General features: G+C 39.8%; 1 protein-coding gene across 1 annotated transcript in view; it reads left to right on the forward strand.

Annotated features, from left to right (window-relative positions):
• The window catches only part of USH2A (usherin), a 785,943-nt gene that overhangs the window by 722,408 nt on the left and 46,790 nt on the right, over positions 1 to 16,745 (forward strand). The window contains exons 61-62 of the mRNA XM_007988447.3: positions 9,948 to 10,175; positions 14,755 to 16,271. Coding sequence (XP_007986638.3) covers positions 9,948 to 10,175; positions 14,755 to 16,271 — 1,745 coding nt within the window. The remainder of the gene's footprint in view (positions 1 to 9,947; positions 10,176 to 14,754; positions 16,272 to 16,745) is intronic.

Consider the following 16,745-nt stretch of genomic DNA (forward strand, 5'->3'; position numbering starts at 1 on the left):
TCCAGCCACAATTAGAGGCATTTGGGGTTTAGAGAGAATGAAATAGATGCAGGCCTTTGACTCTGTGGAGTTTACGTTCTAGACCTTCCACAGTTGTGGGAATAGCTGGGAAAGTGAAGATCTGGGGAGGAGAGTAAGAAGATGAGTAAGGGAGTTGCCACCCTACCCATTCAAGAAGCCAAGGATGACTAGCCACTTTAGTGTTCCTGCCACAGATGCCTATGGAGAGGTCTATGGAAAGCAACTCCTCTGTGTAGCTACCATCTCTGTGGGGCCAACACCAAATGTCAGGTGGTAGACCTGGGCCACTGTTGGTTAAAGAGTCAGCAGCTGGAAAGAAGAGTCAGATTGGAGCAGAGGAGAATGAGGACAATCTGGAACCCACTTGCACCTCTGCGTCTATTCATCTTCACATCTAACTTCAACCATGTTCGAAGAGTAACGGCCACTGATTTACTTTCATTCTACAAATTGTACATAAATTTATCTTTAATCCAGAACCAGATAGAGAAGATATATTACTTACTGCTATATATAACAAAGTACTACAAACTTAGTAGCTTAAAAACAATTTCTACTTGTTATCTCACAGTTCCCCTTTGTCAAGAGTCCAGGCCTTTTGTTCAAGGTCTCATGAGGCTACAATTAGGGTGTCTGTTGGGCTGTGTTCTCATCTGGAGGTTTGAATGGAGAAACATTTACTTCCAAGCACATTCAAGTTGTTAGCAGAGTTCATTTCCCTTGTGTGGGAATTGGAGGGAGGCCCTGGCTTCCTGTTGGCTGTTGGCTCTCATGTCCTAGAGACCACCCAGGTCCCCTTCACAGGGGTCCTTCACAGGTCCTCTCACAGCATGGCAGCTTACTTCTTAAAGACAAGATGGAGGATTTCACTTTCAGTCTGCTTAGATGGTGTCTGCCATATTTATGGCAGTGACATCCCAGAGCTTTGCCATTTTCTATTAGTTAGCAACAAGGCATAGGCCTTGACTGCACTCAGTGGGAGGGAGAATCACCCAAGGGCATGATTCATTGCAGGGGTTGCCTTAGGGCATGTCTCCCACAGAAGGAATTCTGAGATATGGATTTTCACCTTAACCAATTTGACATAATACAAACTTCAAAAAAGGGAAAATCAAGAGATCATATGGAGACTTGTTAAGTTTGAGATGTATTAGACATCCAAATGAAGAGGTTAATAAGGCAATTGGATATAAGACTGGATTTTGGGAGACATGTCCAAGGACCCTCAAATGTGTATTCCTAATTCAGTCTCTTCCCAAAACTATAGATTCATTGGTCTGTCAACTTGATATCTTGAACTTAACAAGGCCAAAGTTTTTCCTTCCCTCTCCAAATCTGTTAGTGCTCAGACTTCTACATCTCATTAAATGGTACCATCACCTACCCTTTCTCTCCAGAAAAAAAACCTGAGAGTCGTCCTTCATTCCTCTTTCCCTTGCCTTCTACATCCAATCCATCATAATTCTATTGGCTCTACTTTCAAAATATAAATCCATCCCCTTAATTCTATGTCTACCATTACCACCCTAGTCCAAGCCACTATTACCCCTTCCTGGCCTTCAGCAAAAGCCTTTGAATGTCTCCCCTCCCTCTCTTGACCTTTGAACTGCATTGTGTTCCTCCCAAAATGCGTACATTGGAGCCCTAACCCCCAGGGTGACTGTATTTGGAGACAGGGCCTTTAGGAAGGTAATTAAGCTTAAGTGAGGTCATAAAGGTGGGACCTTCATCCTATAGGGTCAATGTTCTTATAAGAAGAAGAAACATTAGCGATATCTCTCTGCATGCACACAAACATGACATGGGAACACATCCAGAAGACAGCTGTCTATAAGCCAGAAGACAGGCCTCACCAGAAGCCAACCGTGAAGGCACTTTGATCTTAGACTTCTAACCTCAAGAATTGCAAGAAAATGAACTTCTGTGTTTAAGGTAACTCAGTCTGTGGTTCTTTGCTATATAGCAGCCCGAGTAGACAAATGCAATGGCCTCCATATATTCTTCACACATCAGTCAGAATTATTTATTTAAAACCTAAATTGTGTCACACCCTTGCTTACGGGCCTTCGATAGTTTTCCACTGAAATGGGAATCAGACTTGAACTCTTTACCTTGGCCTCCAGGATTTATACCATCTAGCTCCTGCTCATCTCTTTGACCTTCTCCTGGGCCATTCTCTTCTCCCCCACCTGGCTTGGTCACACTAGCTCCTTTCTGTCAACAAAAACACCAAGTCTGTTCCCATCTTAGAGTTTCTCTTCTGCTCTTGCTCTTGCCCAAAAATTTCTCCCCTGATCCTTCACACAGCTGGTGTTTTTCTGCTCTCTTGCCTAAATGTAACTTCCTCAAGGACCTTTCTTACCTGCCCTTGTTAAATCAAGAATTTCATTCACTCTTCCCCACCACCTAAGCCCAAACACTAATTAGTGCACCACTCTACCTATTCCCTTCATAATTTACCACAATCTCCAATTCTCTCTCTCTGTCTTGATATCTCTCTCTCTCTCTGTTTATGTATTGCCCATTTGTCCTCCTTTATAATGTAAAACTCAGGAAGGTAATGACTTTGCCTCCCTTGCTTTCTATTGTATCCTCAGAGATTAGGAGCATGCCTAGCGTATAAGAAGTTCTCAATACATGTGTGTTTAATCAAGACTTAAATAAATATAAAGCTATGGCCCAAATGAAAATTTTTATATGAGTTTTAGTACAGTTTTGCTACTATTTCCATAGAATAGCTTATCAGAGTGAAATTGCTGGGTCACAGTGTATGCACATTTTTAATTTTGATAGATCAGAAGTACTGCTTTTTAATATTTAGTGTGACTGATTTGCCACTTTAAAATTTAATTATCACAAATTTAATTTTTTTCCTCTTCTCCTTTGAAAAATGAAGCGTTTTAAAACCATTTTCCGCCCAGTATTTTTATGGTAACTGAAGCATCATTGTTCATTTTGCAATAACTCTAGTTTTTGCTTTATAGTTTAAATTGATACAGCCAATTTGTCTATAAAGAAAATGTCTGTGAATTGAGTCTTCTTTTTGAACTGACCCCTCTGTTACAAAATGAAAGATGTATTCTAAAGAGAGAGAGAGAAAAAATAAAATCCTTCTCCCTTTTCACATATCATTCTTCTTTTCCGAGTGTAGAGAGTCGTTGGAGTAAAAGCATTAAAGTGATCCCAGTGTTAATACGTGAATCCTCCAAGCTGAACATTTTAAGTTTGAAATTTACAATTGTTATAACAATTGGCCCCTGCCTAATCCATTAGGCGACAGCATTAGCTAGTAGCTAGAACCCAGAGCTACGAATGCTTTAACACTTATGAGTACATTTGAGTTGGCCTCATTGTTACCCAGTTGTCAATAGTATCCTTAACATTTCCAGCTGCCTCATCACTGTTTGACATGTACAAGGGGCTGGGACAAGGGTGTAGAGGGTTCCACTCAAACATGTCCCCAGTATCAAGAGAAAACACACTTTAGGAACGCGTGGTTCTGATAGTGGGTCAGGACAGAAAACAGGAAAATTGGTTTTAATGCCATTCAGTTGTTATGCTCCCTGCCTCAATTGAAATCAAAAGAAAAATCCTTGTGTCTAAAGGATAATTACAAATTTTGAAATAGAGCTAACATTCCACAAAGAAAATTTTAGATCTTTTTTCTAAGAAAATATTTTCCTATTACCTTGTGCAAATGGCAATCTATACTTATTGGCTGAATAATAATTAAGTGAGTTAATTAATTAATTCCTGGCAGATTTATTATTTCATTAGTCACTGACCATGATCTTATACCACGAAAGGGTGAAATTTAAAAGTTCTTCCATTATTCCTTCAAATTGCATTGTTGAGCTCTTCACACATAATTAGTTCTTCAATGTTTTGCCTAATGTTACTTATTGTTTCCTAACAAATGCAGTTCAGAAACTTTAGGGTGACATTCACAGCCCTCTTCAATCTTATCACAATCCCCTTTACAGCCACAATCCCCACTATTCCCCTGCAACCATTACACTTCTGCTATGTTGAACTGCCACCCAAGTATCTCCAGAACTTTCTTCTGTTTCTTCTTCTAATTCTTCATTTATTTTCATCTACTCAAACTTTACATCTTTCCTGGTCTGGATCAAGTGCCACATCTCAATTAAGTCTTCCCCAAGTCCTCACCCCCTTTCTTCTGCATTACAAGTATCTCCTTAGTATTTGTCTGGCACTCATTATAGCACTGCCACACTGAATTGTGTGTATGTATATACATTATTGATTTGCTCTGTATAAGTTTATAAGTTCCTCAGAGTCAAGAGTCTGTATTACCCATCTTGTATCTTCCATTGCAATTTTATAGAGTCTTTTGCATAAAAGATGCTCAAAAATGTTTAAAGAAGTAAACCAGCTGCTGAGAAACAATGCTAAATGTTTGCACTGAGCATTTTGGCAGACGTGTCATCCCACTTGGTGATGCCGCCTTACACATACACACTAAAACAACAGGCCTGAACACTAAACGATAGGCCATGGTCCTAAAGGGTATTTTGTTCTACCTTTCTTGTATTGTGAGTTGATCTTTGATTCCAGAGCAACTCTGCATATATGTGAGGGCTGTCAAAATAAATGCTTTTTTTGTCTCACAGCCTTAGATATATTTAGGTGAAGATGGCACTGGTAAAGGAAGTGTGCAGGTAAAATTCATGAAAATATTCTGACAATGTTTATATTTTACAGACTTGGAAGTCTCATGCCTAGTGAACCATGGATAAGTATTCAAGTTTGATATTTGCCTAATGCTTGGTTAAAAAAAAAAAAAAAAAAAGTAATTTCTGTATCAAGACTGATTTGATGGCCAGTGGCTGTGACTCATGCCTGGACTTTGGGAGGCCATGGACTTTGGGAGGCCCCAGGACTTTGGGAGGCCATGGTGGGTGGATCACTGAAATCCAAAGTTCAAGACCAGTCTAGCTAAGATGGCGAAACCCCATCTCTACTAAAACAAAAATTAGCTGGGCATGGTGGCAGGCACCTGTCATCCCAGCTACTCGGGAGACTGAAGCATGAGAATCGCTTGAACCCAGGAGGCGGAGGTTGCAGTGAGCTGAAATTGCGCCATTGTATTCCTTGCATTCCAGCCCTGGGCTACAAGAGTGAAACTTCATCTCAAAAAAAAAAAAAAAAAAAAGAAAGAAAGAAAAGAAACTGATTTGAATTTTGCAAAATAGTATTAGATATAAATATGTTGATCAACTTTTGGGGAACTTGAAGGTTAACTTTATAAATGGAGAGGAAAAATAGTCCTGCAGAATCCATGCCTCAAATTATCTGGCTTTCAGAAATCTAGAAAAATATTGCGTGTTGATTTGTCAGCGCTACAACACGTAAAAGTCATCCAATTGCCTGGATATACTCTATCCAAAGTCATGACTTTTAGATAACAGTTAATGGGAGCTTGAACTGCTTCTCACATGTTACTTGTAATCTAAATCAGAAACTCTAGGTCTCAGGTACAATCATTCCTTATCATTAAGACAGGTAAAATACAATTTATGATAAAGGATCTGGGCAGTTCAACTTAAGAATACAAAGGTTAATATACTTAAATCTAGATTCCTCTGAAGTTCTCTTTGTGCAAAAAGGTGAATTTTTGATATGACTTATTCCCTGGTTCTTGGTATTCATGATAACTAAGGAGGCAAGGGAACCCCATGACTTGGTTGGGATGCAGAAGCCAAAACTCATCCATTTCAGGATAAGGAGCCCAGGATAAGGAGAATCATAAATGAAAGACAAAGGCAGAAGAAATCCCACTGGCTTAGAATGAAGTTGATGGTGACCAGGAAGATTAACCCTTTCCAAAATATAATATGCACACATAATACTCTGTTGATGAACACACAGTGCCTATACATCATTGTTTTAGTTCATTAGTGGGAGCAGGGTAAAAAGATTCCTAAGGGCTACGGTAAGGGAACTTAGTGAAAATGCACCACAAAGACCAGAAGGAAAGCTCTGGAAATTGCTGGATCATCAGATCAATAGACTCAAAGATGACTAAGTTGGGAAGCTTTATGCAGTTTAAACATTTGCGCAGGGAGTATCCCCTCACAGTCTTTTATTGACAGCTACAGATCAATGGTAATTTTTGATCATTTTCAACCTACATAAACCTATTGACCCCATGGCCACCTTTGGGGCACTTCAAGTCGTCAAAAATAATCAGAGGAGATGGTGTAAAATTGTCAGATGGCTGAAGACTACAAGTAGTTTCATATGTCCCCAGGAGCTGAGTCGAGAGGTTAAAATATAGTTCAAATTGCCAGCAGAACATCAACTGACAGAGTATTCCAGAGAGTCTTGTCTATATGTCTCATAAAATGAGGCACTGATTTGTATCCAGACTCTGACCTTCATGCATATAAAGTTAAAGAAGAAAAAAAGAGGCTGAATCCCATTGAAGACATTAGATTGCAAAGAATGGATTATTCCTAGTAAAATTGTTGCGTCATCTTCTTCATCTGCTACCTAACAAAAGTAGTTGATGAGTTTGTAGAATTATGTACAATATGGATATGGACATAGAATGAACAAAGACAAAATGGAAGCAAGTGCAAGGTGGCAGGCCAGACGTCAGGGACAACAAAAAAATGTAGCTCAAATAAATCATTAGGAAGAGTGAAAGGAAGGAAAGAGCAAAATAATGGCAATGAAGGGGAAGAAGTAAGAGTATTGAATTAAGATAATCTCTATAGAGGAAAAGGAATGAAAGAAGATGGAAAGGGTGAATAAGAGGAAAGAGAAAGGAAGGAATGGAAGAAAGGTGAAGCAAAGGAGTGAAGAGGAGGAAAATCGTCTTTAGTGATGATATTTCCTAGTCAGTGAGACAGAATGCTACATCTCCAAAGGAAGGAACTGAATCCAAAACATCTAAGATCCACAGTGCTCAAGCAAATATCCTGAATTTAAGAACAATAACAACCAACTGAGTACGTAAATGAGAGCCAACCCAATCCACAGAGTGAACTGCATCCAAATTTTGCAGCAGGATTCTAAATTGTGACCTTTGATGTTGGAAATTCATTCAGGAGAGAATAATGTAAATTATTTCCAAAAATGTCAAAGAATAAATTGGCAAGGATTGTCTTGCCATTTTTATGTTTTCCTCATTTTTTAATATAGCTTTTACTAAACATTGACAAAAACTATGTCTATTATTTAGATCTATTTAAGTAGTCTATATTTGTTATGTGTGTATGTGTGTATATATGTGTGTATATATATGTGTGTACTATATATATATATCTCTCTTCAGGAATAACAAATTAGCCAGATGCAATGGCTCACACCTGTAATCCCAGTATTTTTGGGCAGCCAAGGCAGAAGGATGACTTGAGCTAGAGAGTTGGAGACCAACTTGGGCAACATAGTAATACCCAATCCCTATGAAAAGAAAAGAAAAGAAAATAGGGAGGAAGGGAGGGAGGGGGAGAGAGAGAGAGAAAGAAAGAAAGAAAGAGAGAGAACGAAAGAAAGAAGAAAGAAAGAAAAAGAAAGGAAGGAAGGAAGGAAAGAAGGAAGGAAGGAAGGAAGGAAGGAAGGAAGGAAGGAAGGAAGGAAGGGAGGAAGGAAAGGAAGGAGGGAAGGAAAGGAAGGTAGGGAAGATTTATTTTAATTAGCCACATGGTGATACATGCCTGTAGTCACGGCTACTTCAGACGCTGAGGCAGGAAAATCATTTGAACCCAGGAGTTCAAGGCCGCATCGAGCCGTGATCATGCCACTACACTCCAGCCTAGACAAAAGAGCCAAAATAATAACAATAATAATAATAAATAAATAAATAATGTAATAGGAGAACTTGTCCTTGGTATAATTTCATGATACAGAAATTCTTTTTTACATCTCAATATGTGGTTCTTTCTCTCTTTTTTTATAAGATACATATAGACCAGGTTAAGCAAAATAACTGTCATAATGACCCTTCGTAGGAGTATACCCGTAAACTTTTTCCGTGCCAGGCATGCATGAACTTCAACTTGCAACCTATGGGCCATATTTCTATATTAGATGGTCGAGGTTTTGAAGCTAGGGCATTTTGCACACTTCTGTTTTCAAGGATCTGAGCCATAAATGTTTATTAAAAGATTATATAATGAAATCAGAAATCAGTTTTGTTATTTTTTTAATGGTTGCCTGGAGTGTGTTGGATGACTGAATGCCAGTTGTTAATCATTAAGTACTCGTGTTACCAAAGTGTTTGATAGTATTGCCATCTAGGGGCTGAATGGAATTCTCAGCTCTGAAATAAACTATAATTGAGCAGGTGCAGCTATTGACAATATACATATGTTTTTGCTTTATAGCCCACATGCTTTTCATGTTTCTTATGACAAAAGCTTATGAAAAAATGTCCCCCAGCAGCCCACCTTTTTTATATATAATCTGTTAGAGGTGATTACTATTTACTTTGGAGCGTATGCTTTTTTGGCATCTATTACTGGATATTCTGAACAAAGAATTATTCTTTTTTGCATTATTAATCTTGTCCATGTTTGCCTTATTTCCACAGAAAAGGAATCATTTATCAGAAAAGAATGTTTGTAATCGGGACTTGTAGCATCTTCAGATTTAATATTCATTATGGTCACTCTAGTTCTGTGCTATATTTATCTAAAAGGCCAATCCAATGTTGTGGAGAAATAACTTTTTAAATATTTATGATCTAACTTTTAATATTTTAAAAAAGAGAAATTAGTATTTCTGTAAAATTTGTTTCAGAGTCTGGTTGCTCAGCAAATGTTTAAATATTAAAAGATTTCAAGAGGTTAGCATGTAATATCATAATGGGACTTATTGAAATAGGAAAATTGACTTTACAAGTTTTTCATATGTGAGGGAAATTGTATTTTCTCTGCCTATGTTTAACACATAACAAGAAATAACACAGTTAAAATGTATAGCCAATAATGTCAGAAAACAGCACCAAAACCTATTTCTACGTTGTTTTGTTTTTGTCTAACCGCTTTGTTTGGAAAACAATTCTGTTTTATTTTGTTATCTTGTTTTAGATTTTATCCAAAATGATATTTGGATTTCCCCAAATTAAGGATGATTTTCTTACACATAATTTTTTCTGATGTTCTTGGGTACCTACTTTCAGAAATAACTTTCACTACTCCACCTTATATTCATCCTCCTCCTTGTTCAAAAACCAAATTCTCCAAGCCTAGCTAACAATTATTTTGGTAGGTTTCATAGTTTTACTTATGGTGCTTTTAACAAACGAAAATATTTTTATATCTATAATAATAATAGACTTCTCTAAGGGTGTTTGTACACGTATAGTTGAATTGGCTTGTTATTGTTTTCTTGTGTTTATTTGTTTTATTGAATTCATAAGATATACATACATGCCAAGAGAATGAGAGAGGGAGACTGAGAAGATGGAGAGTCTTGTGCACAAACAGATAGTGTTGGGGATTTGGAAATTAGGGGTGTTCAGATTAGCTCTCCAAACCCTTAATATTAACCTGGCAGGCAATTATCCCAGTCTCTGACATGCAACTTGGTACCACTGATTTCCATTTTTAGCTGGATGCAGCACTGATCTGAAGCATCATGGTTTTTTCTTTTTTTATTTTAATGTTTATATATCACACGCTTTGGGTTGCAAGCACTGAAAAATCAAGGATCCTATCTGATCCACTTTCTGAGTGTCTGAAATCGTACAACATTGGGTAATATATTCAAGGTGTCAACAAGAACAAGAAAAAATGCATCGTTTTCTTAATGATAATTCAAAACTCTGCCATAGTGTTTGCACTGCTGTTGCCTATGTGCTTTGGCCATGAGGTTCAGAGAATGACTTTCCAGCAGTATTGTCAGTTTCAAAAAACAAAAAACAAAAAAAACTTACCTTGTTAACTTTCTTACAGGGAACAAGCCATCAAGCCCACCTGTTCGGATTAGAACCATTCACAACATATCTCGTTGGTGTTGTGGCTGCAAACCATGCAGGAGAAATTTTAAGCCCCTGGACTCTGATTCAAACCTTAGAATCTTCCCCAAGTGGACTGAGAAACTTTATAGTAGAACAGAAGGAGAATGGCCAGGCATTGCTACTACAGTGGTCAGAGCCTATGAGAACCAATGGTGTGATTAAGGTAATGTCTACCCTGCGTAAGAAATTATGTTTGGTGTTCTCCAGATAAATAGATGAGCCCTGACATGCCATCAGGTCACTGTGGGAAAACTCCCTTCGTAGCCTGTTTAATTCCTCTTGATAGCTCCTCCAGGCACTTAATCATAGATCAGAGAAAACTAGCTCAGATGTATGATGCTTCCTATGAACCCAACACTGAGCTAAATGCTCTCCATGGATTATCTCATTTAATCCTCACATCAACCCTGTTAGGTGGGTACCACTAAACCTCATGAGGCATATGCAGGCTAAATAACAACCCAAGCCTACACTGTGAGTAATTGAGTTGGGATTTGAAGCCAGGAACTCACATAGGAACTGAACTCTAAATGACTATGTTCTTACAACCTCTTGAATTATCCTATCCAGTTATTTGCTTAAGACTTGCCTAATTTATGCTTCAAACAGAGCTCACCAAGCAAGCCATAGGTGTCTGCTAACTTTCCAACTTCTGTATGTAGCCATGAGAAACAGTGTTATAAATGTCATATACATATCTCAAGCTCCGCCAGCCCATGAGTGCAGGGGAGACTGTATTTTCATGAATAGCCTGCACTTTAATGATCTGAACCTTCAGCCACACAAAAGCCAGCCCTCATCTACCTCTCTGATGTTCCTTCCCAAGGATGGTGGCAGATATACCTGTTAGTTCATGCTACTGCCTTTACCTCCAGTCTCTCCTGGCCCTGGTCCATCTCTTAGGCCCTCATAAACTACCTTCTGCAGGCTGGGACTGCAGAGCCCCCCAGCCTGCAGTTGCTATAGATTCACCACCCTTTTGTTTGCCACTCCTTCTCCAAGAGGCAAAGACTCCCACATTAATTCCACATCACAGGGTTTTGAGACTAAGCTGTTACTTTTAATAAAGCCTCCCTGAAAACCATAAGAGAGGGATGACAGCAGGAAATTACGTGCAGCAATAACTAAGAACTGTAACTAGAGCTCACAGGCCCAGGTCCATCCTGTGGGCCTCTCTGTGGGCTGCCTCTCTGCCTAGCTTCAAGGCCTGCTGCAAGTAGCAGTAGCAAGCTGCTTCCCACCAGCCTGCCTACATGTGGACAGAAGCCAGACTTCTCCCCCCTGGGGCAAGAGGCTTGAGCCTTAGGATTCATGACCTTAAAATCCAAATCACGGCCCCAAGGCACCCATCAGAAAAGAAAGCTCCTTCCCTCAAAGCACTTCTCCTTGTGGGTATTTGGAGCCATGACAGCATCTGCTTCTTCCTGGCATGATTGACAATAAGAATATTGACTCCTTGGACCTTTATTTACTTTTCACCAAATATTAAGCAAATATTTGGTAAAATACTTCTACTAAGTGCCATATACTTATTCAAGAGTGAACGAGACCGTCAAGTTCCCTGATGTTACAGACCGTGTGTGAGTGCACGTGCATGTGTATGTGTTTGTATGTGAATAAATGTGGCAGAGTATATGAATGGTGGGGGTACAGAAAAGCAAACAATAAGCTAGTAAATAAATAAGCAGGGGAGTTACAGAGAGCAATGAATGCTATAAAGAAAATTAAATAGAATAATGTAATTAGGCCTGCTCAGGCTATTTTAGAATGGAATATCATTTGAATCAAGTTGACATTTGAGCTGAGTCCTGAATGACAAGACAGTTAGTCATGTGAAGATATGGGGGCAAAATGTTCCAGACTAAATGAACAGCAAATGCAAGGCCTGAAGCCAGGAATGAACTTGGTGTATTCAAGGAAAGAGAAGAAAAGCCAGTGTGTATAAAGTATTTGGGGGAAAGAAAGATGGCATTAGAAGAGGTTGGAGGGACTGGTAGGAGATAGATTGTACCCAACCTTGTAGACTGTGATAAAGAGTTTAGAATTTGTTCTAAGTGCAATGAAAAATTACTGAATGCTTTAAGCAAAGGAATAGCATGATCAAATTTGTTTTTAAAAATCACTCTGACTACCCTGTGGAAAATGGACTATATAAAGACCAATGGAGTTTGAAAACTATTGAAGATTTCAAGGTAGAATTGAAGGTGGCTCAATTAGAGTAGCAGTTGTGAAGTCATGCACTATAGGTGAATTGAAGATAAATACAAAAGATAGAGATGACAAAACGTGTTAATGAGCTGAATGAGAGACGTGAAGGAAAGGGAGTGCTTTAGGATGACTTTTGGGTTTAGACTTTGGGCTATTGATGAGGAAGCGGAGATCGGAAGACGAACAAGTTTGAAGGGGCAAGCAGATAGTGTGAAGTACAAGTCTAAAACTCCTGAGAGAGTTATTTGCTGGGATAAATATTCAGAATCCGTTAGCAGGTGGATGTCCTTTAAACCCATGGTGCCAGAGGAGGTCAGCTATGGAGAGAATGTAACTCAACCTGTTGCGAGTCTGGGATCAAGGCCTGAGGCATAAATGTGGGGATCAAGAGGAGGAAAGAGAGCCAGCAAAGACCGATAAGAAGGAATTAGGCTAGAAGGAAAAGTACATGAGTGGAGTGTCCAAAAAGAGAAGAGAAAATATGCCAAAATGCTGCTGAGAGCACAAGCAAAATGAGGGCAGAGAAGCCACCCTGAGTATAGGAATGAGGAGGTCACTGTGATCTTGACAAGGAGAGTAAGTGTTAGAATGGGAAACCTGATTGGCATGGCTGGTTGAGGAGAGAATGGTAAGGGAGGAAATTAGGACAACTCATTAAAGCCGTTTAGATGAAAAGAAAAGCAGAGAAATGGAGCAATAGGTGGAGACTGTGGGATGGGGAAGTTTTATGTAAAGTCATTGAAAAATACTAGAGTACATTTAAACAGAATGGAAATAACCAGTAGAGGGAGATAAACTGGTGACGTAGGAGATAATGAGAATAACGGCAGTAGTGAAGTCATGGGGAGGGAGGAAGGTATGGGATACAGTGCTCAGGTGGCCTTTAATAAGGACAGAGATATTTCATTCACAGCAAAAGGAGGAAAGGCAAATCACGTAAGTCTAGATTCACATGGATGCAATGGTCAGAATGTATAACATGGAAGCATTCTTCTCTAACTGCTTCTATTTTCAGTGAACTATGTGGTTATGTCAACAATCAATCAACGGTGAGGGAAGGAAGAGGGTGTTGGCAGTTAGGGGAAAAGAGGAAATATGAAATAATCACCTGGGAAAATGACAGAGCAAAAGCATGAGGGAATAAAATAGGATTACAAATTGGTAATGTATGGTTAAAATTTAACTATTTAAAATGTATGGTTAAAAGTTTAACGTGAGACCGGTAAAAAGGTTTGGGTGTTTTTCTACAAACCCATTTCAGAACTTGAGCATAGAGGGAAAGCTAAATTTTACACTAGGTAGAGATTTACCAGGTGAATATCAGGGGCAGCAAGGGGTGCTGGGGAGTCACAGAGGCTGCAAGCTAGTTATGGAACCTACGCTCCCTTCAGAAGCTATGGCAGTCCCCTTCCCTCATGGGGGAGGTAAAAATCACACCAACATACAACATTCCAACATAAAGAGATTTCCAAACATCTAGGCTATGTAATCTTAGAGAAAAAATGGAGTATATTAACAATTTAGTCTAAATTAAGCTTGCCCAAGAACCACTCCTGGGAATGTTTCAAGGGTGTGCCTTCCAAGGGCTGTAGAATGTGTTCTGTCCCCTCTTGAGCGTCACCAGGATAGGGAGTCATCGCTAGGAATGTGTCATCTCTCTCAGGCTTGTTGGAGCAGGAAAAGGTTGGAAAATCACTGTTCAAAAACACCTGCATTCAGATTAACTTACTTCCCATCTTTCAAAAAAAAGATGAATAATACAGGGATGAAAACTTGCTCTACATTTGTACAGCATAATAAGCACTCAGATGTTTTTTTCCAGAACAAAAGAATACTTTGCCCCCAAAGGAGCAATCAATTCTGCCATGGCCTGCAAGAGAAAACAGGGTGTTTTTTTCCATCTCCTAGTCATAAAGATCTATATATATGTATATATGTACAGACACATATATGTATGGATATTTGTACTTATGTATAATACATAGGTGTCTATGTGCCTAAACACACACACACACACACACACACAAACACACACACACACTCTCTCTTTCTCTCTTTCAGCCCTCGCACTCTGTAACAACAAATGATTAAGCATTGTAATTCTATTTCCCAGCAAATGCCGTGGAAGGTAGACCCTACTTACTCTAGTCAGTGTGAGATCAGAAGCAGTTCATATCTATGAAACAGGAGATTTGAACACTATTCTCTACTTTTAAAAAAAATGCAAGTAGGAGAAACCTCGTGAGTATCATTTAAGTCAAAGAATCGGGTTCAATAGCCCTTAGTTTTGAAATAAATGCTTACATATTGCCCAAACTGAGAAAAAAAAGGCAAAGAAAAACATTGTTTGTCTCTCTGTGGGCCTTACATTAACTGAAAAAAAATCACACTTTCCCAACTAATATCAGAATACTTCTTCTAAATTAGGGCCATCAAAATAACGAATAAGGGGGTAAAGGTTAAAAAGGGACTAAATAACTACACAAAGAAATTGTATGCTGCAGATTATCCCTTTTGCTTCTGTCCTTCTGTAGACATACAACATCTTCAGTGATGGGCTCCTGGAGTACTCTGGTTTGAATCGTCAGTTTCTCTTCCGCCGCCTGGATCCTTTCACTCTCTACACACTGACCCTGGAGGCCTGCACCAGAGCAGGCTGTGCACACTCGGCGCCCCAGCCTCTGTGGACAGATGAAGCCCCTCCAGACTCTCAGCTGGCTCCTACTGTCCACTCTGTGAAGTCCACCAGCGTTGAGCTGAACTGGTCTGAGCCTGTTAACCCAAATGGAAAAATAATTCGCTATGAAGTGATTCGCAGATGCTTCGAGGGAAAAGCTTGGGGAAATCAGACAATCCAGGCGGATGAGAAAATTGTTTTCACAGAATATAACACTGAAAGGAATACATTTATGTATAATGACACTGGTTTGCAACCATGGACGCAGTGTGAATATAAAATCTACACTTGGAATTCAGCCGGGCATACCTGTAGCCCTTGGAATGTGGTAAGGACGTTGCAAGCACCTCCAGAAGGTCTCTCTCCACCTGTGATATCCTATGTTTCTATGAATCCCCAAAAACTGCTGATTTCCTGGATCCCACCAGAACAGTCTAATGGTATTATCCAGTCCTATAGGCTTCAAAGGAATGAAACGCTCTATCCTTTTAGCTTTGATGCTGTGACTTTCAATTACACTGATGAAGAGCTTCTTCCTTTTTCCACCTATAGCTATGCACTCCAAGCCTGCACGAGTGGAGGCTGCTCCACCAGCAAACCCACCAGCATCACAACTCTGGAGGCTGCTCCAGCAGGAGTCAGCCCTCCAGATCTTTGGACCATCAGTGCCACACAAATAAATGTATGTTGGTCACCGCCCACACTGAAAAATGGAAAGATCACTAAATATTTAGTTAGATATGATAATGAGGAGTCCCTTGCTAGCCAGGACCTGTGCCTACTGGTTTCCCACCTGCAGCCTTATACTCAGTATAACTTCTCCCTTGTAGCCTGCACGAATGGAGGTTGCACAGCTAGTGTGTCAAAATCTGCCTGGACAATGGAGGCCCTGCCAGAGAACATGGACTCTCCAACATTGCAAGTCACAGGCTCAGAATCAATAGAAATCACCTGGAAACCTCCAAGAAACCCAAATGGCCAGATCAGAAGTTATGAACTTAGGAGGGATGGAACCATTGTGTATACAGGCTTGGAAACATGCTATCATGATTTTACTCTCACCCCAGGTGTGGAGTATGGCTACACAGTAACTGCCAACAACAGCCAAGGGGGCATTTTGAGTCCTCTTGCCAAAGATCGAACCAACCCCTCAGCACCCTCAGGGATGGAACCTCCAAAATTGCAGGCCAGGGGTCCTCAGGAGATCTTAGTGAATTGGGACCCTCCAGTGAGAACAAATGGTGATATCATCAACTATACCCTCTTCATCCGTGAACTGTTTCAAAGAGAAACTAAAATCATACACATAAACACAACTCATAACTCTTTTGGTACGCAGTCATACATAGTAAAGCAGCTGAAGCCATTTCACAGGTAGGTAGTCATGTCTCGGTTTTCTGAGTGTGCCACTGACCTTTCTGTTTCTGAGCCCTTGGTCAGTTCTAATGAAGACTCTGAAAATGGGAAGCATGGTGTCCCCAACCTCCATCCACGTAAACATGCGCAGTAGACAAAGCACATCCTCATCCAAGCAAAGCCTGCTTGCATAACCTCCGGAGAGCAGAATTCTTTCAGGTGATGTTTTGAGAGCCAATGTTTCAGAAAGGTTTGCAATGCATCCTGGTATCTGAAATAAGTAGGAGAGAGATGAGGCTAGTCCCTCGGGAAATATGCAGGCCCCTGGACAGTTCTGACAGCCCTGATAGGGTCATCTGACTAGACTGTGAAGAAAAAATGATGTATTATTTTAAGGTTAAAAGATGCCAATCAATGAGCGCAATTACCAGCCAGAGTTAGACTAAAACAAAATTTGTTTTGTGAAGAGCCTTCTTATCAAATCCAGCACTT

The sequence above is a fragment of the Chlorocebus sabaeus genome, chromosome 25, assembly GCF_047675955.1.
Source record: "Chlorocebus sabaeus isolate Y175 chromosome 25, mChlSab1.0.hap1, whole genome shotgun sequence".
In the NCBI taxonomy this organism is placed as follows: domain Eukaryota; kingdom Metazoa; phylum Chordata; class Mammalia; order Primates; family Cercopithecidae; genus Chlorocebus; species Chlorocebus sabaeus.